The sequence below is a fragment of the Eulemur rufifrons genome, chromosome 16 (assembly GCF_041146395.1).
Source record: "Eulemur rufifrons isolate Redbay chromosome 16, OSU_ERuf_1, whole genome shotgun sequence".
NCBI classification, from domain to species: Eukaryota; Metazoa; Chordata; class Mammalia; order Primates; family Lemuridae; genus Eulemur; species Eulemur rufifrons.
This window is the reverse complement of record NC_090998.1, coordinates 51,379,565-51,406,707: the sequence shown is the minus strand read 5'-3', so window position 1 is coordinate 51,406,707 and position 27,143 is coordinate 51,379,565. Positions and strand designations below refer to the sequence as shown.

The 27,143-nt window shown below is 40.4% G+C and overlaps 1 protein-coding gene across 11 annotated transcripts in view; it reads left to right on the top strand.

Moving 5' to 3' along the window:
• GRIP1 (glutamate receptor interacting protein 1) overlaps positions 1-27,143 on the top strand; it is a 620,258-nt gene that overhangs the window by 562,808 nt on the left and 30,307 nt on the right. For all 11 annotated transcript variants that reach the window (XM_069491632.1, XM_069491629.1, XM_069491628.1 and 8 more), the window contains 5 exons: positions 7,466-7,535; positions 9,183-9,328; positions 18,764-18,908; positions 21,121-21,260; positions 21,432-21,626. In XM_069491632.1, the coding sequence (XP_069347733.1) occupies positions 7,466-7,535; positions 9,183-9,328; positions 18,764-18,908; positions 21,121-21,260; positions 21,432-21,626 (696 nt within the window). The remainder of the gene's footprint in view (positions 1-7,465; positions 7,536-9,182; positions 9,329-18,763; positions 18,909-21,120; positions 21,261-21,431; positions 21,627-27,143) is intronic.

The following is a 27,143-nucleotide window of genomic DNA, read 5'->3' as shown; positions in this document are numbered from 1 at the left end:
ATCTGCCTGTTATGCACCTATAATCTTTTTCACAAGAATAAAACAGTGTCTCTTACTTTAGTAAATTCCTGAATTCCTCCATGGTACAGGGTGTCTGGGTAACCAAGCCAAGAGGAAAAGCGGAGCATATAAATGTGTTTAATTTTCTCCTTTCCTTAGGCTCTAGTATTGTAACTGCTTTAGTAAAACAACTTTGAAAATTTTAGTCCCAGTGGACTTTTATAGAATGGAAATTGAGGGGGGTTTTTTGTGCTTCTAATATCCATAGACTACATTCATCTATAAATGTCCCAAGAAAATGAAGCAAATGACAAATGCTTAAAGTCCGAAGGAGACATAGAGGCAATGATTGTGACCAAGAGGAGGTTCCTTCAAAAAAGAGTGATGAGGCTACATTAAAGTGCCTCACTGCACTCTGTTGGATAGCATTCCTGCCAGTGGTTAAGGCAAAAATACATAAAGACTTCTCAATTGGGTAATATGAAATGGAGCTGTCCAATTCAACTTGGACGATATAAATTTAATACTGAAAAATGAAGTTTTATTTATAACCAATAAACCACACATATCTACTGCAACACTAAAAAGAGTGATACTACAATTCCGAACACGTGTTAAGAACAAGAAGTCATATGGATGGGAGAGAGCCTACATTCCCCCAACCCCAATGTGGCCTACTGGCAGAGAAGTAAAACAATGGAATGGGATTTTGGAGACTCTAGTCCTATGCTAGATGCTACTAAAGTCATTTATGCCTTTCATTGGATCATGTAGCCTCTCAGATTGTTCACTGTGAAGCAAAGATGGTAAGTCATTATTCTGTCAACAGCTGTGGCTGCTGAGATTATGGGAGAGCAAATTAGAACTTACTATTCCAAAAAAAGTGGGGCTCAAGGTAGCTTTTGCAACCTCCATGTAACTGTAAGGCTGTGCTCATTTATTCTGTTTATTCCAATCCGTTCATTTATTCCATCAGAACTGGCTGTGAAAGTGGTACCTCTTGGAGTTGTGCAGTACGCAACCCGCCTGCTGTACACAGAGACCTTGCCTTCCCTTCCGTCCCTTCATTCTTTTGCCTGAGCTCAATAAATACATTCTGAGCATCCACTGTGCCCTAAGTCTATGCTAAGTTTTGAGATACACACCCTGTCCTTAGAGACACTTCCTGCTAGTGGGCATTCTGAAGACACCTATTCCATAGAAGCTTCTATCACCACTGCCACACAGTTATTTTACTCTCAAATTTCAATTAGGAGGCTGGATGCGGTGGCTCACACCTGTAATGTTAGCACTCTGAGAGGCCAAGGCAGGGGGATCACTTGAGGTCAGGGGTTTAAGACCAGCCTGAGCAAGAGCGAGACTCTGTCTCTACTAAAAATAGAAAAAAGCTGGACAACTACAACTATATAGAAAAAATTAGCCAGGCATGGTGGTGCATACCTGTAGTCCCAGCTACTCGGGAGGCTGAGGCCGGAGGATTGCTTGAACCCAGGAGTCTGAGGTTGCTGTGAGCTAGGCTGACGCCACGGCACTCTAGCCCAGGCAACAGAGCGAGACTCTGTCTCAAAAAAAAAAAAAAAAAAAAAATTTCAATTAGAGCAATTTTCTTTTTTTGGTTGTTTTATACAACAGATTTATTCTTAAAATTGATACAAATAAAAGTACAATTTATTCTGGAGGGCATCCATTTAAAAAATAATCCTGTGATGTATTTCTTTTTAGAAAGTACATATTTATATGCTAATTTGTTTGAGATATAGTCATGTACCCACAACTACGAAATATTTGTTTTATTCACACGAAGACTCATTTAAAATTTTGCTTTATGAGAGTGTTTTATATGTGCTAAGCATTATTTCTAAAACTAATTTTAATAGCAGTAATGACAACAACCTAAAACCCCCCACAAGTTTGGCTTGAATCTCAGCCAGCCACGAGCAAACACTGTTCACAGAAGCTGTGTGTGTTACTGTGCCTGGGTGGAGAAATGATCCCTAAGTTGTCAAACATGCTTCTCAGCCCTTCCAGAGCTACAGCTCCATTTACACAATTAATCATCACAGTGCCAAGTCTGTGTCTTCTTGTAGAAAATAGTCATATTTTGCCAGTTGAAAAAGCAGAATTTGTTTTTTAAAATAAAGGCTGGAATCCATTTTCACTGTTATGGGATAGTAACCTTGTGAGGCCTAGCACAGTTCCTGGCGCATACAGGGTTCTCGTTTAATACCTGTATTTGTGGAGTGAATGAACAAGTCTTTATCTGCAAACAGTTTCTACTAAGCACTGTGCACTCCAGGAAATGAGCCTTGAAGGGAGATAGTGAATATAGATGTTCGTGCAAAGGCCATTGCACGGACTGAACAGGCACTGACTTGCAAAATGACTAAAAGTGAGGACTCAGAGCCCAGACTGCCCCACGCATTGAGTCCCTAGACCTCTCTGTTTCCAGTTTCCTCATCTATAAAAGAGTGTACCTGTTACCTCTTTCATGGCATTGTCGATAAGATTAAACGAATTAGTATATGCAAAGTGCCTAGAACACATGGTGAACACTAACAAATGTTAGTGATTACCATGATGATCATTATTTACTTTACACATAGAGCCTTGTGAAGTATTTTAAGCATAGCTCTAGCCCACAAAATCTAGTGCCAACTGCAATTATGTCACTGAAGTGAGAAATCCAGAGCTCTTCTGGAACATAGGTACTGCTAGTGACACTGAGGCATTGCCAGGGTTTATTGACTTTTCTCATTATCTTTCTACGAAGTCCCCTTTCTGTCTTCCCTACCTTGTGAAAATCTGAGTATTAAGAAACAGCCCTCTGTCTCTTGACGTATACCAGCAGAGCCTTTCCGGCTCACTCTTCCTGCCTAATTGACTGAGAAATGAGTCTCTCTGATTTTGGACGTGGTGAGCAGTTTCAGGCTAATTTTCTTAAGTTCCCGATGAAACGTTCACAGCACATTAGCATCAGGCATTACTTTTATTGATGTTATTGCTGTAATATGGAGTGATTTATTAAAGCAGATAAAGTGGAACAACCTAGCAGAAGAATGCAGTTGGGGACTGAAGCCGCATGCCGATGCCTCCACACCTCAGCCAATCAGAAGCCAAGGCTCGTACCTTCCTGCACAGCCCACCTGCCTTTCAAGTCAGACAACCCTGCTTGTCTCTGTCATGAGCAGTTATCAGTAAAGTCCTTTGACTCTAGGGGTTTTCTCTTGAGGTTTTTATTACAGGGGTTTGCATCTACCTTGTACCAGGCATGGCACTATGCAATTTTATGTGCTTTCTCATTTAATTCTTGAAGTCACCCTGTGACATCTATCCCCATTCTACAGAAAGGAAAGTAGAGCTCAGCTGGGTAACCTACTCCAGATACAGAACTAATAAAACCTACTTAAAGATCCAGAACTAATAAAAGGCAAACGTGGGATCCAAACCCATTCTCTCTGACACTGGCTTTGCTGTCACTACACCACTCATCCCTGTCGCCATCTGATTGATGAACCTCCCCAGATCTTATATCAGAAAAGCAAAAGGCAGCATTTTGTGAGTGCAGTTAATCTGTTGGCTTGCCTTTTTAGTTGTGACTGAATTGTCTGCAGGAGCAAAGGCTTGCCTGGTTTTTTTTTTTAATAAAATCATAAAGCAGCCTTTATGACAAGCACAACAAATTTGTCATTTTACCCCTAAGTCTTAAGCGTATTTAGAAGAGAATGGTTCATATTTTTTGCCAACTTTGCAATAAAAACTCTACTCACTGCTCCATTTAAAATCAAATAACTTGTTTTACTTGCCACATACTGTGTATTATACATGGTTGCAATTAAAATAAAACTGAATGAGAGAGAGAGGGTGTGTGTGTGTTTCTCCAGTGTAGTTTGGATACTTCATCAGACACTCTTGAAGCAGAGTGTCTTGACTTAGGAGAGTAAGTTCCACGAATGGCTGGATGTTACAAAATGTTCTTGGAATACTTTGTTGATTCCCATTTAATTAACCTCAAAACTCAGAATAGTTCACTTCTCTTCAAATACAAAGTTATGTAAACAAAGGACAGAAGCTGTCATTTTATGCCTCCTTGGACAACTATTTGTTCTTGATAAGAACAAATTTCTTTCTTTCTTTCTTCCTTTTTTTGAGACAGAGTCTTTCTCTGTTGCCCAGGCTAGAGTGCCGTGGCATCAGCCTAGCTCACAGCAACCTCAAACTCCTGGGCTTAAGCGATCCTCCTGCCTCAGCCTCCCAAGTAGCTGGGCCTACAGGCATGCACCACCGTGCCTGGTTAATTTTTTCTATAAATGTTTTTAGTTGTCCAGCTAATTTCTTTCTGTTTTTTAGTAGAGACGGGGGTCTTGCTCTTGCTCAGGCTGGTCTCAAACTCCTGACCTGGAGAGATCCTCCCGCGTTGGCCTCCCAGAGTGCTAGGATTACAGGTGTGAACCACCGCGTGTGGCCTAAGAACCAATTTCTGATAGGGACGACCAGTGGTTTGAAAACTTCTGGGGTCAAAAAATGGTAGCTTGAACACATGCTGTTACCTCTTCTCCCACCCTATACCCCACTTTAAATGGCAGTATAAGATTTTTCAAAGGGCAAAAGCCCATAAGGGAAAAAAAGAAAGGAAAATAGACAACAACAATCAGATTTGGCAAAGAAGATGAAGAAAGACAAATTTAACTGAAGAATCAGAGGAGAAGCTGACAATCTGATTTACACCCTGTACTCCCAGGAGGCTCAGGAATGGGTGGAACCAGGAACTGCTGGAAGTAAGAGTGATGGAAAAGCTAAGACAGAAGGATTGGTTGAAAGCCCGTTGAGAATGAATTCGTCCTTAGGCGCCTTCCCCAACTCACACAGCCAAGTACCCTCCCCTGCCCCAGCGGAAGGCTGGAATTATATTCTCTGGAAAGCAGGCAATGGAGATTTTCCTGGACTGGAAGAACACAGCTGAATGCAGCAGGACTGCTCCAAAAACAGAGATTAGGTGAAAGTTTACACACTGAGTATTGAGACCAGCCTTCTTCCCCCAATAAGCTCCAGCAAGGTAGCCACGCTGAATCGCCTCCAAGTGGGAGAAATAAACAATTTAGCTGGGCCTGGGAGTAGTGGTGTGTCTGTAGTCCCACATTGAACATGCATGGTAGTGACAGACAGGAGCTCATACAGATTTGTATGCACTTCTGAGTTCAACTTTGTCACCCCAAAGAGCATCCACCCTGATGAAGGTCTCAAGTCTCAGATAGGGACTCAGTTAAAGGAGAAAGAGAAGAATCTAGAAAACATGAAAATGGCCACCATACGTGTCTATAGACCATAAGCAGTTTCAAGCTTCTCTGCAGGCTGTGGGGGTTAGTCCAAGAGGTCCAAGCGCTGTTTTCCTCTGTTGCAGAGATGACAGCGATGGTTTTGATGTATTTTGTTGCCTCTATTTATTGTTTGGTTTCACAGACCATTTCAGTGGGACATGGATGTTTTAAAAAGCCAAAGGAAACATTGAGTGCTATGTTATGGTTACTCCAGCTTGGCAAAATATTGTGTAAATTCATTGGCAGATGCTAGGGAAGCTATACTTGCTGATCATAACAAAGTTTTTATTTTTGTGCCCTATGCCCAGAACAATTTGCCGTTTTGAAATATGACATGACGAAAAATGCTAGATGTTCATATGTCTCTAGAGGAATTATATCAAATCATTGAATGAAGGTTTAAATTATGAATTAATTGGAGTGAATAGAATGTTTTGCATTCTTTGCTAGAAGCTAAGAATAATGATTGAATGAGGTCCCATTAACATTTACTACAGGCTAATTTAGTGAGTAAGGTATTGGTGTACATATTTGCTTTTTCTTTAAATGTTGTGTTAAGATATTAAGCCATCTGTTCATGTGTATAAACATTTTCCTGGGATTCAGATGGGATTATGGGATATGATATGGCTCTATGATTATTATGGGGTGATCAGACTGTTTATAGTAAAATCTTACATTAGGGGCTTTTTAATGATCTCTAAAAGGAAATCACTCCAGGCTTCAGGTTGGCAAAACATCTCTCCTCAGAGATAAATTGGTTTTCACAAATGTTGGTAGGGTTAATTTTAAGAGGCAAACTCCTAAATGAAAAGTAAACTTTCTAAGTCAAGATTATTTTTGTATTAATATGGACTATAATTCATTTCCAGGGTTAATATGTAGGCTCATTTTTAATTGGGTTTCATTCTCATCAAATAGAAATATTCCTAAGAAAATTTATTAAGCCCAAACTGACCACTGTGCAGAATAATAGTTTGATCTGTAAACTCACTAAAAATTACATGTACATGTTTAGAATATCAGTATATATGAAAACTTACTTAAGTAGCAACAAAATATTTACTGCAATCAATAGAAGAGTCACATTCCCACACATGTCAAAGCTTTCTAAGTATGAATTTATGAGCAGAATTTACAGATTTATAGTCTATCTAGCAAAAGATTTCCTTCTGGGGGTGAGGGGAGAACTTTAAATCAGTGGTTCTCATCCACTTTCCCACCCAGTACACTTGAGTAATATGGTACATTTCCGTCTCCTCACTGGAAAGCAGTGAAGGAAGGGATGGGAAAAAGGACCACACATCAGGACCACTAGGGGGAGTCACCAATTGGTTTTAATATTCTCCTGCTGGGGCACTCAACTTTCAGGCCCCCTCTTGAGAACCACTGATTAAAATAGATTTAAAGGTTGCACTAGTTTGGAGCTTTTAAATCTATTTTAATCAGCATTTGTACCCCCATAATATTTTGAAATAAAAAAATAAAGATATAAATCTTTGTATTTGCTTTTAATAAAAGTAATTATAAATGCACTAAAAAAACAAATAAAATAAAAGAGATTTAAACCTGATGGGCGGTTCTCCAGTTGCTCTCTAGTTGCAAATTTAAAATGACTTTCCTTTAGTTTTTTGTTTGTTTGTTTGCTTGTTTGTTTTGTTTTGTTTGAGGCAGGATCTCGCTCTGTCTCTCAGGCTGGAGTGCAATGGCATTATCATAGCTCACTACAGGCTCTAGCTCCTGGGCTCAAATGATCCTCCTGCCTCAGCCTCCCAAGTAGCTGGGACTACAGACACACCAGTACTCCCAGGCCCAGCTTATTTATTTATTTTTTGTAAAGGTAGACTCTCACTGTTGCCCAGGCTGGTTTTAAACTCCTGGCCTCAAGGGATCCTCCCACCTCAGCCTTCCAAAGTGCAAGGATTACAGGAGTGAGCCACCATGCCCAGCCTAGTTTTTAAGTTTATAAATATTATAACACAAACATATTTTTGTAGATATAATGTACATATTTTCTAATTCATTTACTAATCATCTTTGCTTTGCATACAAACTCTGCTTGCATTAACAGCTATTATAAAACAGGGGAAACATAGTACTGGGTAAATCATAAATATAAAGATGTGGTTATTCTATCTTCATTGTTACAGCACCATCCAGTAGAAAACCAGGGGACCCCCTTGTCATTTCAGACATCAAGAAAGGGAGCGTGGCACACAGGTAAGGAAAATGGGCTTTCTCATTCATTCCAAGGTATCTCTTAATTGAAGCAATTGACCCCTTCCATACCCAAGGAAGACCTTGCTGATGGATCACTGTATTCTCAATATTTTCCAGGTAGCCGCTATTAACTGATCATATTTGACATCCCTAGTGCCCATGGCTATATAGATCACTCCCCTCATATCAATTTATTTCTGTACCCAGTGCAGACAACAATCAGCCGAAAACATTTTTTAGAGTCTTTCAGGAGTCCAGCATAGGCCCTCCTTTACTGATCATCTTCCATCCTTCACTTTCCAGCTAAAAAACTGAAAGTAGCCCAAATTATGGGAGATACTCCACTTGGAGATAAAAGCTTGTGGAAGAGATTTGCTAGGTGCCAGAATGTCCTCTCTGGGGAAGCAAGATCCTTGAGCCTTAAGCAATGTTCATGTCACCCATTTGGCCCATATACTATCAAAATTGGGGAGTCTCGAACTTTTTATTTCATAGGTAAAAATCTTTTTAAATGATCGAGGGTACTGATATAAGAGTGTTAACTTTCTTTTTATATTCCAATTAAGTACTTTAAAAAAATTTCATCTATTATCACAATCATTTTATTAAAGACATATTTTAATACTCAGAAAGTAGGAAGGGCATTGTATGATTTTAGGTATGTAGGTATGGGCTCAGCTGCTGTGACAAAGAGATATCTAAATACAGCGGGTCAAACAAGACAGAAGTTTCCCTTTCGTATAACAGTTGGGAGGTAGACGGGCAAGCCTGGGCTGGAGGGGGGCCATCCCAGAAGCTTTCTAGTCATTATCATTTTCTAGCCATAGGCAGGGGGTAGGGAGCGGGTGCCAGGAGAGTCTGGGTCATACATTTTTAGGGGGTGACTCAAAAGAAGGAAAGAGAGAATAGATGCTGGAAAACAGCCCTCTGTCACAGAACTAATGAGTAAAGGACGGTTCTTACAAATATGTGTGTATTTATATATATGCACATACAAATGCATATACATACTACATTCTCATTTTCTTTAAATTTCATTATGGACCTTAAAAAATTTCAACAGACCTGCACTGGTCCACAGCCAGTATGAGATTCGCAATGGCCACTTTCCAAATAAGTAGCAGGGGATTCGTCTATACCTTTTCTCCCTACTCCAGCCATAGTGAATTTCCAAGTGCAGGTGGTAACGGCAGAGACTCCAAGTCTCAGGCCTCCACTAACTCCATCCCACCTTGCTTTCCCTCACTCCTCAGCCCTCTTCTAGTCTCTGGACCGCCAAGGATCAAAAGCGGTGCAACAATATGAGGAAGCATCAGGACAGCCGGGTCTCTGCAGACCCTAGCCCAGTGCCTCCCTTCCTAGGATGCTTAGGTTCCCTGAGTGAAGCTTATATGCATATCCTGGTTTAATTGAAAGAAGCAGAAGGAAAAATGTGTCCAATACTCTGCAATTTAGTGTCACAGCAGCCATCCCAAATAAGACTGGAAAAGCGGGGGGAGGGTTGTTAATAAAGTACAATTTAAAAACAGTTGTAGAATCTCTTTTCCTCTGAAGACTACCATAATGCTACATTATGCTCAATGCCTCTTTAAATGGCATAGTTAAGTGCTCCTCATTGGTCTTGTGTTGTTATACGTTTACTAACAGAACTGGAACCCTGGAACTTGGGGATAAACTACTTGCAATAGATAACATCCGTCTGGACAACTGTTCCATGGAGGATGCAGTTCAGATCCTGCAGCAATGTGAAGACCTGGTGAAGCTCAAAATTCGCAAAGATGAAGATAATTCAGGTATTGATAGCATCTTTAATTAAGACTGATTTTTCTAACTGCCCATCTGTCACCAAAGATATTAGATCTTGATGTTTTACATGCAACAGCTGGCTAGTGACATTGCAGCAGTGTGTTAGGTAGTTAAAGGGTCTTTAAATTGTGCATTGAGAGTGTAGTATGAATTTTAAATAATAGTGCTTTTAAATGATGTGATTAAGATATTTTCATTATAGAAACATGCTTATAATTACATTAAAATAATTTTTAAAAATGAAAACTAAATCATCACCCAATACCACCCTAATGTGATGGAATGAGTCATTTTGTAGTCCTTGCTGATATTTATATTACATAATTATAACCATAGCAAATGTTGCATTTTTATTTAACTTAATATATAAACATTTTATCATTTTACAAACCCTTAATGTCTATCATTTTTATTTACTGACTAATTTTTTTATCATGCTTCTCTGCTTAGATTGCTTCCAATGGTTTTATTATTGTAAATAGTTAACTATCACAGATATCTTTATGCATAGATATATCTATTCAACTTTTTTTCTCTTTTGAGTTATTTCCTTAGAAAATATTCTTGAAAGTGGGATGGCTGAGTCAGAATAAAAAGGAAATTTTTATGATTCTTGTTGAGTCTTGCATTAAGATGACTGTTGCTTTCTAAAAGGGTTGTTGTATCGATTTTGAAGGCATCCAGGCGTGTGTGAATACAGTGAAACGGTGCTTCTCAAACTTTGGTAGGCCACAGGATCACCTGAGAAGCTTGTTAGAACACAGATCCTGGCGCTACCCCAGGTAGGGCTGAGACTGCGTGTCTAACAAGCTTGCAGATGCTGCTGCTGCAGTCCAAGGAGCACACTCTGAGTAGCCCTGCAGGAGGCGCTCTTTTATCTGATTATCATTAGAACCTAGAGCTAATTTTTAAAAGCCCATCACTTGAAAGAGTCAGCTAGTGTGGGGAATTGTAGAAAGTGATATATACCCATATCATAAACATTTAATTTAAAATTTTGCCAATCTTGTGGGCAAAATCAAGGCCTTTCCTATGAATACAGTTAGGATCCTTGTAAGTCTACTTGCTTGTTTGCCTAAACCATACCCATAATATACAGTTTGTGATTTCCAGTTTTGTTTTGGTTTTGCTTTGTTCTAAATGCGTGAGAATTTAAAGAATTTAAAGCAATTTGAATGCTTATTCCACCTAGATTTTTATTTTCTCCAATGTTTTAGAGTTTTTCCTTTATGTGATTAACAGTAGATTTTCACCAATGACCCCTTATTGAATCTTTCCAAAGCATTTGATTTTGTTTTCATAGAACATCTATACTCATACTTCCTCAGTTATGTAAGATTAATTAAATTACATAGTTACAGTAACAAGTACAACTGGCATGAACAGGTTTGGGAATAAATATAATTGACTGTAAATTTTTAAGTTTACAACTCAAGCAGTAGCAGGAGCAGAAGTGCACAGAGGGACTAGAGAAAGAAACCTATGACTCTGGAACATTCCAGTGCACTGGTCTATATATTTTATGATAGAGCATGGAGAGCCACAATTAATCCAATAAATTGGTTAAGTGGAGATTGGTTAAGAGAGCTTCTACTATGTGTAATTTTATCCCAACCAATAATGAATTATTGTCAATGTTCTGGAATCTCCCTTAATCAAATCCTCTAGATCTAGAGTTCATGGTCATGTCAGGCCATGAACTCATGATTCCTATTCAATATTAAGGAAAAAAATCAATAGTTACATTGATCAGTGAAATTGGTAATGATGATTATACCCAAATATATTTTATAACCAATGTTTAAAAATACGCATAAGTTTGTTGATTTCTTAAGCAACTGATTTTCTATGCCAACATTTGCATTTCTCTCCTTGCAACCCTGCTTCAATTGCACTTTCTTTTTGGGATTTGTTTCAAAAGAGAGATAAAGCCTCCAGCATCAGCCCTGGCTCTGTCCTAGTGAAGAGGCAAAGCCCTCTGGAGAAACCTGTTTTGCATGATTTGCCCAGTGCCCAGCTCAGCAGATCTCAGCTACCTTCCTTGCAAAGTGAAAAAGCCAAGCCAGAGATGAATATGTATGGTGTGCATGGTTGGCAATGTGTCCAATTTCAAAGCCAGGCTATGCAGACACATTGGCAGGAGTTTCAGAAACAACTGTGCACTTGGAGAGCTAGATCTTATTTTCAGTTGCTGATTTCCTTGGCTCATTTTTCCCCTATAATCCCTACGTATAATATTATGGTAATTGTCATGTTTATTCAATATTTTTTAACTTTTAAGAGGTTCAATTTTTAAAATCCTAAATCATTCCATTGAAAAACACACATATACCCAAAATAAAATTATAAATATTGGTGTGAGAGACAAATTTACCCAAACCGGATTTTCTCAAATTGGTATACCAAAATATATACTCATTCAGATATGTTTTTATAAAAGATCACTATTTCAAAGTTATCATCTGATCACTGATTTGGAAGAATCTTTGTGATCCTAGTATCCTCTTCCCTCATGATATTGTAAATATAATTTGAGTAATTGAATTTTTTCCTAATTCAGAGCAAAACAAGGGAGAGAAAACCCTATTATTAGAAATGCGTGTTTGTTTGAGACAAAGTCTCACTCTGTCTCCCTGGCTAGAGGCTAGAGTGCAGTGGCATCATCATAGCTCACAGCAACCTCAAATTCCTGGACTCAAGCAATCCTCCTGCCTCAGCCTCCCAAGTAGCTGGGACTACAGGTGCACACTACCATGCCCAGCTACTTTTTCTATTTTTTGTAGAGATGGGGTCTTGCCCTCATTCAGGCTGGTCTTGAACTCCTGAGCTCAAGCGATCGTCCTAGCCTCCCAGAGTGCTAGGATTACAGGCGTGAGCCACCATACCTGGCTTGTATTACCACCTTTGTGTCAATCAAATACAGAGCTGTTGATGATTTCTCTCTTGATTTAGAACATCTCACTCTAATACATAGGATGTTTTTAGAAACCATAAATTCAGTACTTTACCTTCACAGGCTCTAATCTGTGTAGAAAAACATTTCCAGGCTGCAGCTTGTCCCATCAGAAGCAAATTACCTTTATATAGCTTATTACCTATTAAATCTGTCCTTCAAAGATTTGGGCTTTCATATTTTTTTCCCCCCAGTTCACCAGTGTTAAGCCAAGCTAAGTAATTTGTAGTAGCTTTTTCCCCTAAATCCTAGATTGGAGTAGCAGAGATGCCCCATTATAAGCACCCAAGAATGACCCTGGTTATGCTAGAAGAAGTAGAAGAGGGTATGTTGGCAAGAGGCTGGCTGCAAGAAGGACCTATGATAGGAAAAAGAGTCTTCTTCCCTTTTCTCATGCTTGATCTCTCAGGGTGATGGTTCTCAAACTTGAACATGCATCGGAATCACCCAGAGGGCTTCCTAAAGCACAGATGACTGGGCCCCTCCCCCAGAGTTGGGTCTGGGGGGAATTCTTGCAAAATTGAGAATTTGCATTTCTAGCAAGTTCCCAGACGATGCCAAAACTGCTGGTCCTAGAACTATATACTTTGAGAAACACTGTCACCTAAAAAAGGAACTAGTTTTGAGACTTATAAATTATCACTTACATAGAGAAATTTGAATTCTACCCTTAAACACTCCACACCTACTTAGAACTCTCTGAGTATATAATTTTGACATGACTACAGGTAAAATGACCACACCAACAATAAGGAAGCTGTAGAGTGTTGTTCTAAATGGTTTATTTTGCCAGGCCTGTCCAAGAAATTTAGCCATACTCCAAAATTAATTCCATCACTTTTAGTTGAGGTGAACTTTGATTGACCTGCACATGTATGCCTTCCAAAGGCTCTCTCCCAAAACCTAGCCTCCTGTTTGGCCGCAGAAGCAGCTGCCATTATGGATTCCAGCCAGACAGCGTTCATTTTGTTAAACAGGCAGTACTCAAGAAGCCTGAAAATAACATTGCAGATAAGTAATGCAGCAATTTTGCATCTGTTCCATCGTCCCATTAATTTTCTTAACTAGAGCTGAGCAGAACAAACAAGTAGGCTGGCCCTCTTTCCTGTCTTTCACTAATAGTTGTAAACCTTCTGCTGTGATATAAAAGCTGCTTATAATATCATTAACATCTGTTTGGGCTTACTTTGAAACTTACTGGTGATTCTGCATTTTTCCTTCTTAGAAAGTTTCCCTTCTCGTTAAAAACTCTGGTTGCTCCTTTCCAAGCCTTGCCTCAAGCAAAGCGTATCCTGGTGAGCTCCCACCTCCAAAATGGTCTGAGCATCCCCTTCTAAATGGCCATTATTACCCTCCTCCTAAGCTGCAGGGCCTGGTGGGTGCCAGCTGGGTTAAAGCCTGAGAAGGCAGATGGAATTGGAAGTTCAGCCTGAAGCTGACTCAACATTCTTGGAACGGTGGGTGGGGAAAGATCTAGGTTTGCCGTTCCCGTCAGTGGCAGCCCAGGTCAAATTCTCCCACTTTGAATGAGCCAGGTTGGGTTTGCAGCACCCGTCTTGGAGAAGGAAACTAGACCTTGGCATAGCAGGCAGGGTGACCCACAAAGCTCTCTTGGAGATCTCTTCTTGAGAGCCAAGAACTACATGCTAACATTCATTCATCCTTTAGGGCATTTGTTGAAGCATTTACTGAGTTCTGCCTGGTGCCCGACATAGTTCTAGGCTATGGGGATATGAAGATAAAAATCTCTGTTTTCAAGGTGATCCCATTCTAATGCAGGAGATAAGAAAAGAAATCCTGGCCAGGCATGGTGGCTCACGCCTGTAATCCTAGCACTCTGGGAGGCCGAGACGGGTCTATCATTTGAGCTCAGGAGTTCAAGATCAGCCTGAGCAAGAGTGAGACCCCATCTCTACTAAAAATAGAAAGAAATTACCTGGACAACTAAAAATATATATAGAAAAAATTAGCTGGGCATGGCTGTAGTCCCAGCTACTTGGCAGGCTGAGGCAGAAGGATTGCTTAAGCCCGGGAGTTTGAGGTTGCTGTGAGCTAGGCTGATGCCATGGCACTCTGGCCCAGGCAACAGGATGACACTCTGTCTCAAAAAAAAAAAAAAAGAAAGAAAGAAAGAAAGAAAGAAAGAAAGAAAGAAAGAAAGAAATCCTTAACGCATTGACAGCCACACACAAAAAACAGAAACTTTTCCTTGGGGCCACAATGTTTTATTATAAAAATAGAATAAAAACTTTGACTGTAATTTAAAGGTAAACATAAATAGAAAAACAAAATTTATTGACTTCTATTCATTTAATCCACGTTTTTAGAATTAAATTATCAATTTTAACAATAAGAACATCAACAAGTAAGATTTTATATATGCTTCACGCAGCCCCAGGGGCAAAACTAGAGTGAGTTAAATACAACTCTCATGGCAGTTAATGTGTTAAAATACAGAGTGAAGAGTATATGCTAGAACACGCGTTCTCAAGGGGGGCAAGAATTGCTTCTTGGGGAGCAAATAGATATTACATCACAACAGGTTTTGGCCCTCCAAATCTCAACCCTTCCTGATTGGATCTTATTCCTTACTATTTAATTTCTCTCATTAGGGAGAATTTTAAGTTAACTTGCCTTTTCTCCTTGGCAGGTAGCAAAAATGAAAATAGAAGGTTTAGAAACACTAGAAGAATACCCAGGAGCTGTGGGTCTCATGGGAAAGGCCTCTAGCCTGAGCCAAGACAACTGAGTCAAGCTCTGAAGTAAAAGTAGAAATTCTCTAGGGGAACAAATGGAAGAAAGTTGTTTGTGAACAGGGAGTAACAGATGCAAGGGTTAAAGATGCTAGAAAAGTGCTTTTTAAGGACCTGCAATGGTTCCATGAAAAGAGAATTTAGGAGATTGGGTTGGGATGGGGAGGAGGGTGTGACCCTCTGGAGAGACAGAGGCTCCAGCTCACGTCTTGCAAGAGGGTTCTATTTGATTCTTAAGGAATTGGGGAACTGATGAAAAGCATCAAGTAAGGGAGTGACATATTCAGAATTGTGTTTTTAAAGTATTCTGGGAAGAAAAAAGAAGGAATTATGTGTTGGCAGCACTGGTGGAAGTAGATGTGGGGAGGACGGGCAAGGCTGGGTTCCCAGCAGGAAGACCATTTAGGAGGAAGCCGTTGCCCTGAAGATCTGGGCAGAGCCCAGATGGGGGCATCCTGGAGAGCAGCGGACGTGGGAGTCTCCGGGCACCTTGCCGTGTGGGCAGACGGGCCATATGGTCTGGATGAGACCACATGCAGGCAGCCACCGCCACCATCGTCTAGGAAAGGAAGGAAGCCAGGCTAATTAAATATCTGTTTCCTCAAGGCAGCCACATAGGGTTTTCTAGGAGAATATTATTTTCTTTTTTAAAAACTTATTATGAAATTTCAAATGTATACAAAAGTAGAGAAAAATAGCATAATGAATCATCGTGCATCAGCCAGAGTCAACAGTCACTGACTTACGATCTATCTTGCTTCATCTATACTGCCAGCCTAGTTTCTCCACCTCAGTCAACACCGGATGGTTTTGAAGAAATTCCAGGCATCATATCATTTCATCTTGTAAATATTTAATATTACTAATGTATCTAAAAGTTACTCTTTTAAAAACATATAACTAAATAACATCATCACCTTAAAATACTAGCAATAATTCTTAATATCATTAAATAGTCACTCAAGGTTCACATTTCCCTGATTTTTATATGTATGTACAGATAGATGGATAGCATTTTTTTTTTTTTTTTTTTTTTTTTTTTTGAGACAGGCTTTCACTCTGTTGTCCAGGCTGGAGTGCAGTGGCATGATCATTGCTCACTGCAGCCTCTAACTCCAGGGCTAAAAGGATCCTCTTGCCTCAGCCTCCCAAGTAGCTGGGTCTACAGGCGCACACCACCATACCTGGCTAATTTTTGTTTGGTTGGTTTTTATAGAGACAGGGTCTCACTATGTTGTCCAGGTTGGTCTCGAACTGAGCTCAAGCAATCCTCCTGCCTCAGCCTCCCAGAGTGCTAGGATTACAGGCATGAGCCACTGCGCCCGGTCTCTTTTTTTTATTTCTAGCAATTTGTTTGTTGAAGAAATCAGAAATAAGCATTCATTTTTGTCGTAATCCAAATACAGCATCACCCTGTTCTGTTTCTACCCCAGTGTGGTCATGGGAATGTGTCCTTCCTAGTTAAGATGCTGTCATTTTCTTTATTTGCATCTTCGTTACTATCTAAACTCATCAAGTCCCTAACAATTGCCTAGCAGTTATAGTGAGGCCTCACATGCCAAATAAAAAATGTCCCCAAGTAAGGTGACCAGAAACTGACTATCCTAAACCTACTTACTTCCTCTCTGGCTGTTTTGTCACCTTTGTGACGCAAGGATGAATCATCTAAAAATAACACAGAGTGCTCACTCTGGGTTGCCTAAGGAATGAGCTAACTAGAACCAGGTCAGCCCGTTTGCCCAGCAAGTGGGGCTGCACCCAAACTCACCTTCCCGCAGACCAATGTTTGTTTTCATCTGGAATAAAGTTTCAACTGAAACTTCCCACGGTTCCTGGGTCTCCAGGTGCTGGAAAACTGTCATTTCCTTCAAATCCCATAAAGAGCTGATGCCCAAATCCAAAATCCTTGGTGCCCATTGACAAGCTTGTGCTCAGCCTGCCCCGTATGGAGAACATGCAAGGTCAAGGTCTTTCCTGTGGCACACACACCCCACTGAATGGCCAGGAGAGCGCCCAGGAGTAACTAATTGAATGACTTATCCAGATTTTTATCCAGAATATAGTTGGTGGCACAGGCTGCGAAGTTCATATAATATATCCAATAACACCCTATTCATTTAGGTTAAAGCCAACTCTGAAGGGTGGCAAAATAGCATACTATAGGAAAATTTAGACTTTTTATTATTCAGTTACCCTTGATGCTGAGGCTTCTCCCAGGAGCCCTTAGCAGATCATCACCAGCCCAGTGGCTACAACTTAAGCAGCAGCCTGGAAGAAGTTTGTGAACCATCAAACAGAGCTATTTTGGGCTTGATGGGGAAGATTCTCAGCTTCCAATATAAATTTGAGTCTAATATTGAAGTTTTTGTACACTAAAATGTTGATTCAAGCATTGCAGTGTGTGGTGGATGGTCGTTAATTCTCAGCGGATGGAGCTTATTAGAAGTAGAGCACTCAGGGAGTGGAGGTGATGGCTACTTTCCAAAACTCCCAATCTACGGCCAGAAGTGACGCAAACGCAGGCAAGAGAGGACACGTTGTTTCCCACATTACTCTATAGACCTTTCATTTTATGTTCACCCTAATCCTTCACTGCACACACAGATAATTGAATTGTGAACTCAAGCTTTTCTTTTCCTCCTTATTTTAGGGTTTCATATCGTAAATGAACAGCTGTTCATTGCAAAAACGTGGCCATGTTAATGCTTCGCTATGATACAGTCTAACTGTAAAAGCTGACTATTTTGTTAAAGTAGCTACTGGACCATTTCATTGTATCCTTAGGTACAGAAATGAAACAGCTCCTTAACCATTCACAGCTCCCAGGCCCAAGGTATAAAATAAGAAATGCCCAAGAACTTTAAGCATGTCAGAAGCAAATATAACCCTTTGAATTCTGAGACTTCCTATTTGTAACCCAGACCCAGTCACAGCACCTGCCATGTTGAAGATGGCCCGTGCCATCTTTTTGGCCAATGCTTTAGGCAGACCACATTCACACATGTCTTTATGCTGATGTTAAATAGGCCAAATGAGTTCATGACAGTGTGGTAGCCTGGTATCACTATTGAAACACAGCTTACAGTGACTTTTACTCTATTAAAAGAGAACAGAGAATCATTCAAAACTCCCTTTTAATATCCGTGAATTCATCAATAGGAATCAAATTTTAAGACAGTCAGTAGAATGAAATGTAAGGGATTCTAGATTTCCCACTGTTGCTGCAAGCTAAGTCCCACTTAACCATGTGTATGTCATCATTTGCTCCAACCATTAGCAAAATCAACCTTTCTATGTTGCAAATTAGCTTGTGAGTAAAGCCTGAAAACAGAAATAGCATCTTTGCTACTGTGTGACTCTCTCCTCCCATATTACCTCCTCAGCCATATGTTTATTCCGCAGGTATTTATCACAGACTCACAAAATGCTAGGCAAGCACTATGCTAGGCGTGGACACAGTTGGGTGGATCAGTCACAGATTTCAAACATAGGTCATTACGCAGTGTTCCCCTTTCCTGGCACTGACGATGACTCATCCCTGAATCAGAATATAAGCTCCTATTAAGGAAATGCTACTTCCCCAAATAATGATTTTCTCAGACATGATGCATTTGATGATGATGTTTTGAAGTTTCTACTTTACATATGAATATATGTGTCTTATTATTTTGCTTTTTCCGAAGAAACCAATTATGACTCCTTGGCATTTGTTGCAGATGAGCAAGAAAGTTCCGGAGCAATTATTTACACCGTGGAGCTTAAGCGCTACGGGGGGCCCCTTGGCATCACAATTTCAGGAACTGAAGAGCCGTTTGATCCTATAATCATTTCAAGCCTCACTAAAGGGGGATTAGCTGAAAGGTAAAATTTGAAGGAACTGCTATAATTACCTGTGTCTGAGTTGGGCTTCCTTCCTCCCAGCTGCATAAAAACATGCTCCCCTCACCTGGTTGGTTTCAAATCCACACAAAGGATTGATTTTAGAGCTTGAGAACTCTCAGGCAGAGCCTGGACTTGACTTTGAGGGGCATCTTACAGACAGTAAAAGATGTCGTGGGCTGAGCATGGATATTACTCTGTGAGATGTATAAACTGACCACAATTGACTGGAGGTGGATTTATATTGTGTCCATTTTGGGAGGAGGAAACTAAAGTTCAGGGAGGTTAAAAGGCTTGTCTGGTTCAATTCAGCAAACATTTACTGAGCCTCTGCTACCAGATAGGTGCCGTGCTTAGCTGCTGTGTTTTCCAAAGAGGATGACACAGGCAGCTTCATCTTCTAATATTAAGGGAAGCAAAGTGTAGTGACCCTTCCTAGTAATATCCTGTGACTTGGAATGTCCATTTGTTCCTTTGGCAATGATGCACACTCCCCTGCCCCTGCGTTCCCCACCTGCTGCTAAACTGCATTTCTGTCTGAGACACGTCGTCAAGCATATAACAAACCCTGTAACAAAATCTGTCCTCCAGTAACCCAGCTCAAGGATACACAAAGACATCATTCCCGCTGACACTTGAAGATAGTGGTTTGCAAAATAGAGACATAGCATTGCGGAGTTTTGGAGCTGCAATGTACCCGAGAAATTAGCTCATACAACATCTTCATCCGTCCCGAGAAATTAGCTCATACAACATCTTCATCCGTCAGATGAGGGGACAGAGGCAGCTCAGAAAAGGTGACCCTGCTGGAATTTAATATTCTGATATTAGCAGAGACACCTGTGATATGGTATTCTTCAGACATCCTCTTGTCCTAGATTTCTCTGTTACAGAGACAGTCTTATGTATCTCTGGTGGAGAGACAACCAAGAAAAGATTCATATTGGTCTAATTCAGGAACCTACTGGTAAAGTGTCTATGGTACACAACATGGAGCTTTCACAGCCTAGAGGCTTTTTCTGAGAGAATGAAGAGATCTTTTTTTTTATTTCAAGGGAAAATATTCCTTGAGAGTAGATGCAGTAGTAGACTTGTTAAGTGGCCTCTCATAACCCATATGACCCTGTGTCACTTCTGTTGCCCCCGTTGCTGCTGCCCAGCATGGCCGCCACACCATGGAAGGAAGTGGTGTCAGAGCAGAGTCCCAAGCTGCCCTGTAAGCTGGGTCGCTGCCTCGCTCCTTGGATTCGAAGTGAGCATGTCCAACAGGAGATGAGCACATGGGATTCTGGCTCTACAGCCTTCAACCCAGCATAGAGATCTGAGTGTTACCAACCCTGGGCTTCCCAGCTATGCGTCTAGTCCTTCCCCACCAGTGCCTCCAAACGAGGACAGGTGTGCTGAGCACCAGGCTTGTAAATTCCAGTCTGCTAGTTCAGAATTGGGTGAGGATGGGAAGAGAAGAGAAAAGAGCAAAGGTTTATTAGTTCATTAATCAATAAATTATTTTCTTTTTCTACATTTCAAGCAGTGTGCAAGGCCCTTTACCTATGCTTTCCTATTGAATCCTCAGGGCTTCCCAAAGATACGATTATCCCCCATCATAGTGTTGAGGAAACTGACACCCAGAGAGGTTAAAGTAAGGTACCCAGGTCACACAGCGGGGAGGTGGCAGAGTTAGGTTCAAACACGCACTAATGGATTCCTGCATTCAGCCTTTTTCAATCTTTGGAGTCATCAGTTAGGGAGGCCCTGCCACACCAGGGTCTGGTGTATGTCCCCATCTCTCTGAACCTCACTTGTGGTGAGCCAGGTGCTGATGGGGTTAAACATTTTAAATCTGTAGAAAGAAAGAATGCTCTATGCTACACATCGCCACATCTGTTGTTCAACATTGTTCACTTTCTTGGGATTTTCAAGGGGGTTACCAAATGACTCAGCTTTCTTGGAATTTAAAAGGCACACCACTTTAAAAACGAATTAAAACAATTTTTCCAATTTTATTGGAAACTTAAAATTAATTCACAACAGATGCAGTTATCTTATAACATTGCCCAGGAGAAAGCTAGAAGAAGGGACTTCTAGAGACCCTTGCCAAGTCTTTATTATTATGAATGTAGAAAGCATGTCAGGGAAGTTGTAATCAGTAGCACGCAGGGATTATCTACCTTTCCATTACTATCTGGTGTTTCAGGACCGGTGCGATCCACATAGGAGACCGAATCCTTGCCATCAACAGCAGCAGCTTGAAAGGGAAGCCTCTGAGCGAAGCCATCCATTTGTTACAGATGGCAGGAGAGACTGTCACCTTGAAAATTAAGAAACAGACAGATGGTGAGTGGGTTGAGAGCCACAATTAAGGATTTCCAGTGCATTTCCTTCTGTGAAAGAATGTGCTAGTGTCTGTGTGTGTATTTCTAGGGAAATGAATCTGCAGCCAGAGTATTTGAGTATCTTTTAATTTACATTTACTCTGATACTTAAACTCTTCTCCTGTCTATAAAGCCCAGTCGGCATCAAGCCCCAAGAAGTTCCCCATTCCCAGCCACATGAGTGACCTGGGAGACGTGGAGGAGGACTCTTCTCCGGTGCAGAAGCCAGGCAAGCTCTCCGACATGTACCCCTCCACGGTGCCCAGCGTGGACAGTGCTGTGGACTCATGGGATGGGTCTGGAATAGACACCAGCTATGGGAATCAAGGTATGTCCTTGCCTTGGGGACAGAGGATTTGTCATTTTTGAAGCCCGTGCTTCTCAGAGATTCATCCTCTGCTCCATGAGGAGAATATCTGTATTTAACTTATGTCTGCTTTAGTGCAACCAGAGTGAACACACTGAGTCCTTTCACTCAGCTGGCTTTGCATTTCCTCCCAGTGCTGATAAGTCCTGAACATTCATCGAGCACCAACAGGCCCCCTCAGATCTACTGATGATGGCCAAGTCTTCAATCCAGAGCTTGTCCTTCAAGTTTAGATTAATATGAGGCCAGCCATACAATAAAGTGGCTCCCTGAAGACATGCCCTATTATCTTATTTTTTTAGCAAGCTTTCCACAAAGATGGATTGGGAGTTCTGAAGAGGTGCATGAGAGATTAGTCAATGATTTGTGACCCCATTTATTCCTGCCCACTCGTAACTTTAAGCAGAAATTTGCTGGGGTTTCCCTGAATACTCATTATTAGAGAGTTGTAATCACAATATAGGAAAGTATATAGTAGATTTTTCTTCATAGATGTCATCTTCGTGTGAAGAAATATTATCTATACTAAAAGTTAAACCTTCTTCCCAGAACATAAATACCTAAAAATGTGTCAGACTGAATACAGAACATAAACTAATAGCTCGTTTAAAAAATGTTTCATTCCCAGTGATCTGTAGAATCAGAAGAGAAGTGTGTCAAAATTTTGTGGTATTTCTCCTTATCTGAGCCTTCCTTTCTCTAATGCCCTGTATAAATTCTAGCCTCTGAAAGAATCCTTTGTCTGCGCTAGGTTCAAGCCAGTCAAAGAATAAAATACCTAAACAATGTGGAGAACACATTGCTTTGTAACTCAGTGAACTGTACTTTGAAGAGAGTCTTGCTCTCTTCTGGTTTTCCTAGTTTTCCTAGTTTTCCTCTCTCAGCCTGCCTTTGCTGTCACTCTCTGTTTAGTCCTCTGGAAAAAAAAAAGTGGAAAAAAAAAATGAAAGGAAATATTTCAAAGTTATCAAGTTGTTACTTTATTAGAGAAGATATTGGAGTTTGGTGGAGAAAATATTTTGTACACCTAAAATAGAATTAGGGCTTTCATTTGTCTAGCAATTAATGTCTCTAAATCATAATGCCTTGTGACAAGTTAGCTATGCCACTGAATAACAGACATTCTCCTTGCCTGAGAATGAATGGGCCACCAAAGGACACCAGGTAAAGGACCCAAGTCACATTCTATCAGAGTAGACTCTGAGGTTGATTTATTAATGTGTGCGTTTGTTTATCATTGATGTATTACTGTGGAGACATTTTTGTTACACAGAGACGTCTGTGAGGCTGCTGCTGATGTTAATGAGTTCTGCCCTATAAGCTGACACGTTGGGACTCGGCTGCTCCATCCCTTTAACCATAGGAACAGGGCCATACTTAGCATGACCTGTTCCGCATTAGTAGGAGACAGGGAACCAGTTATTATTTAAGAAACATCTTGAAAATTTGAATAGTAGTCCTAATAATATTAAATTTGGCATTTGCAGTTTAGAAATCTCTATGAGTTGAAGGGAGCTAAAGCATGAGTAGAGATATCGGCAATCAGGACAGAATCGAAGTCCTCCAATATAATGAAAAAATAGTAATAAGCCCTAATATTTGTAGGACACTTCAGCGTTTATGAAGCACTTTCACATCCCTAACCCCCAGTGATTCTCATAACGAATGTGGAAGTTGAAGGCCAGTGTCGATGACAGGATTTCCGTGTTTGGAGAGGGTCTAGAAGTCAGCTAGCCTGAAGTCCCGTGCAGCCCTCGGTGCTGGGTCCTGCCTCACTGCACTCCGACATGCTCATGCACCCGAGTGCCCGCGGTGACAGGCCTCTCTCTGTGCTGAGGCAGCCCTCCCGTCTCCACGAGGCTCTGACAACTGCAGAGTTCTCACTTGTATTGAGCTGAAATCTGTCTATTAGTCCTAGTTCCACCCTCAAGGTCATTCTGAGCTACACCAAAGCCTCTTCCACTGACAGCCATTCACGCACTCAGAGACAGCGATCATGTCTCTTTTGAAGCGTTCCTTCTCCAAGCAAAATAGCCCCAGTTCCTTTAACTGTTTCTTACATAACTTACTTTTGAGTATCTTTATTGTCCTAAGGCCTCTCTTCTGAATGTGTTCAAGTTAACTCTATACCTATTAAAGTGTAGCATTCAGAAAGGAAAGTCATACGACAATCTGACAGCCCAGAGCAAAGCAAGCCTGTCACCTTCGTCGCTGAAGACAGTAGAACCAATAATCAATGCAGCCTGCCTTGACCTAAGAATTTTAGTGGTCATATCGTATCTGTCACTCATTTTGAGCTTAGATCTCAAAGTCAGGCTTGCTTTCTTCTTCTTCTTTACTTGTGATATAAACCAGAGCTCTCCAGATGGAGCTTGTGAGGTTGACTTTTTCAAAGCAAGGCATAGCTATATCAAACTTTTATTTTTTTTATTAAATATCATATTACAAGATATAGTTTCTCTCTCCAGCCTGTCCCTCCAGCCTCTCAGCTGGCTGTCTGTCTTATCCTAGGAAGACCTTGCACATCCTTACTGTTCCCTTTAGGTCTATAATAGCTGCCCCGTTCCCAGTAGAGCATTGTACCGCCATGATGTATGTCTTCCTCCTTGGGCCAGAAATCAATGTCTTTGCAGCCACATTTTATTATTCTCTGCTTCTTCTCCAAAATGCCAAACATGCCCTACTCATTCGTTTAACAAATATGTACTGACTGGCATAATAGAAGGCCAATATACATTGTGTATATACTGTTGGACAAAAGAGACACGGTGTCTGTGCTCATGGAAGAGGTCACTCAGCTGAAGGGCCAGTTAAGAAGTAAACAAACATAACAGAGCTAAGTGTTATTAATTAGTTAATGAGAAAGGAAATAGGATGGAATGATCAAAGCTAGTGGAAAAAGAAGGTATGTGGTTAAAGAAGTCCCACAGTGGGATGCCACTCCACCCTGTTGTGTGGCTCTAGCATGCAGACTTCTTCCAGTCTGCCTTGGGGTCAGTGTCTTCCACCCCCACCCCTTCTCTTGCCCCTTATGTGCTCATGCCCTCCTGCCTTATCAAAAATCTGCTTTGGGCCCCCTGTGTCATATTTTTTCCTCCTAACCCAGAAAACCCTATGATTGCTTTACTTGGATTTAGCAAAAGTTAGTACAGGAGGAAACTAACAAATTGGCCTGGACTCTGCCGTTCTCATGGACTGAGTAGCTCTGTGGTCTCTGTAATTCTTGACTCTCAACTCAGGTACTTACATTTCTGTCTTATTTTTCTCTCTTTTGAGGTCATTTTAATCATTTCTATTCTCTCATAAAAAAAAAAAATCTCTTTCATCCAGGTTTCAAATGTATTTGCATAGAATTAAGTAATCTCTTATTTAGTTCTTTTTATTTTCTTAGTTTTTCTGATTATATCCCCAATATCATTTCTTAATTGGTGTATTTGTGTTTTTATTCTTCCCATGATTAGATTAGCAACAGTTTGTTTTAGTTTTTCTTCCCAGAGAACTGACTTGCATTTATTAGTTCTACTCTGAGTTTTTTCTTTTACATAAACTTTTGTTTTTAATTTGATTAACTCTTCCATTCAGTTCCTTTTAGATTTTGTTTCTTTTTTTTATTTGAATTGGGATGCACAATTTATTGATTTTCATCGTTTTCATAAGGATGTGTTCCTTCCTTGTGTTTTCATAAGGATCATGATAGCCGATAAGGAACCCCAACATGTACAAAGTCCAACTTTCTTTCAATGTAGTTAAAGAATATAACAGACTTCATACAGAGCAAGTGACTCAACCATATCCTCCCCATGTCTGGGGTTTTGTTTTTCTCTTACATTTCTTTTCTGATCTCTACAAGCTCATGTCTCATCTCCTCCTATTATCTTGCCTTGCCCAATTTCCCCTGGGGTTCTTATATTTCTGCTTTGATCTCTTGTTTTACAAAGATGATGGCTTTGTTGTGCTTTGTATTTTAAAAATTTGGTGGTGATCTATTTGGTCATGTTTATCATTTGCTCCATGGCAGACTGTTTCTCATGAGGATTCTTCATCTGCTGTTGCTTTGTTTTCTGTTCCTTTGCTCCTGTTTTGTTTTGTTTTGTTTTGTTTTTGATATTAACTTGGTATACGTCTTATGCCAGTTCCTTTTAAATTCCTGCTTGTCAATGAACGAGATGATGAACTGGAGATTTGCTAGAGGCTCTGAGAAAGAAGAGCCCAGGTGTGTTCCAGGCTACCCAGCTGCGCCAGTTCACAGTGTTACACGCGTGAGGATGTTCTTCCTCAGAGAACAGACAGCAGCAACCGCAGGCTGCTCACAAGGCAGCGTTCTTCTCTGCTACCCTGACCCACTGAGAGATTGTTGTGGCACATCTGTGTGTGTTTTCTTTCCCGGACTTTACCCTGGTGCCAAATGGGGTCACGGGCACTTCCTACCACCAGCCCATGCGATGCAGTCTAGGATTCCAAACAAAGCATTGCTGTGTTGCCTCATGTCATGGTCCCTGCTTTGGTGGACTGGGCTGTCTGTGAACTCTCTGACCATAAGTGTCTTCTCACCACCACGACCACCTTTCTCCCCACTTGACTTTCACTGAATTTAGCAGCTTTTCTTATGTAGTATTGTCTGAGAATACACAAACATTCTGGTTGTGTTTAAGATGGAGTTTGCATTCTGTCATTTGTCATCACTTTTTGTTTTGAAAGAAGGCAGAACTATCTCTCCATTGCCCTTTTAAAACCACAGCCTCATTTAAACGCTTTGTATATTTCTTGGCAAGAACAATTACAAATAGTCACACAAACGTACGAATGATTTTCTCATTCTTAACAAAATTAGGGCTTTAGGAAACAGATTTGGCAAGGGCTCATCTGGTTCACTTCCCTATACTAAATTGGCTTCTAAAAATGAAAGTGACAGTGAGAGTTACAGTCCCAAAGTTGTGAAGATTGGATTCCAAACTTCATGAATATGAGCCAACATTGTTTAGTTTGTTTTACTAAGTTAATACTGAGTGTGAATTAAGAGTTACTAATCTGCATTAGTACAGAAAACCAAATATTACAATGTTGGAGCATCAGAGTTTTGCAAGTATCTAAGGTATAGTTACCGTAAAAGTAAAAATCATCAGATCAGGATTCCATTCACTTTCAGAAGTATCTACATTTGTGAAGACCTATTTTCCACTCTGCAAATAAATAAAACTACACATTCCTCTCAGTGAAAGGAATCTGGACTGAATTTTTTGCCTTACATTATGCTACAAAGTGTAAACCCAGATGCATGAGAAATAAAGAAAGAAGAAAATATAGAGAGAAGTTTCCAGTTCTAAATCAAAGGAGTAATTACTTAGGGCTATACAATTTTAAAAATTATTTCTTTTTCCAATGTGTTTCTTTTATCAATTTTTAATTTAAAATGTAGTTTTCAATATCATACATGTACTTTCATTTTGTGTGCTCATGCCGTCATTCAATAAAACCAGA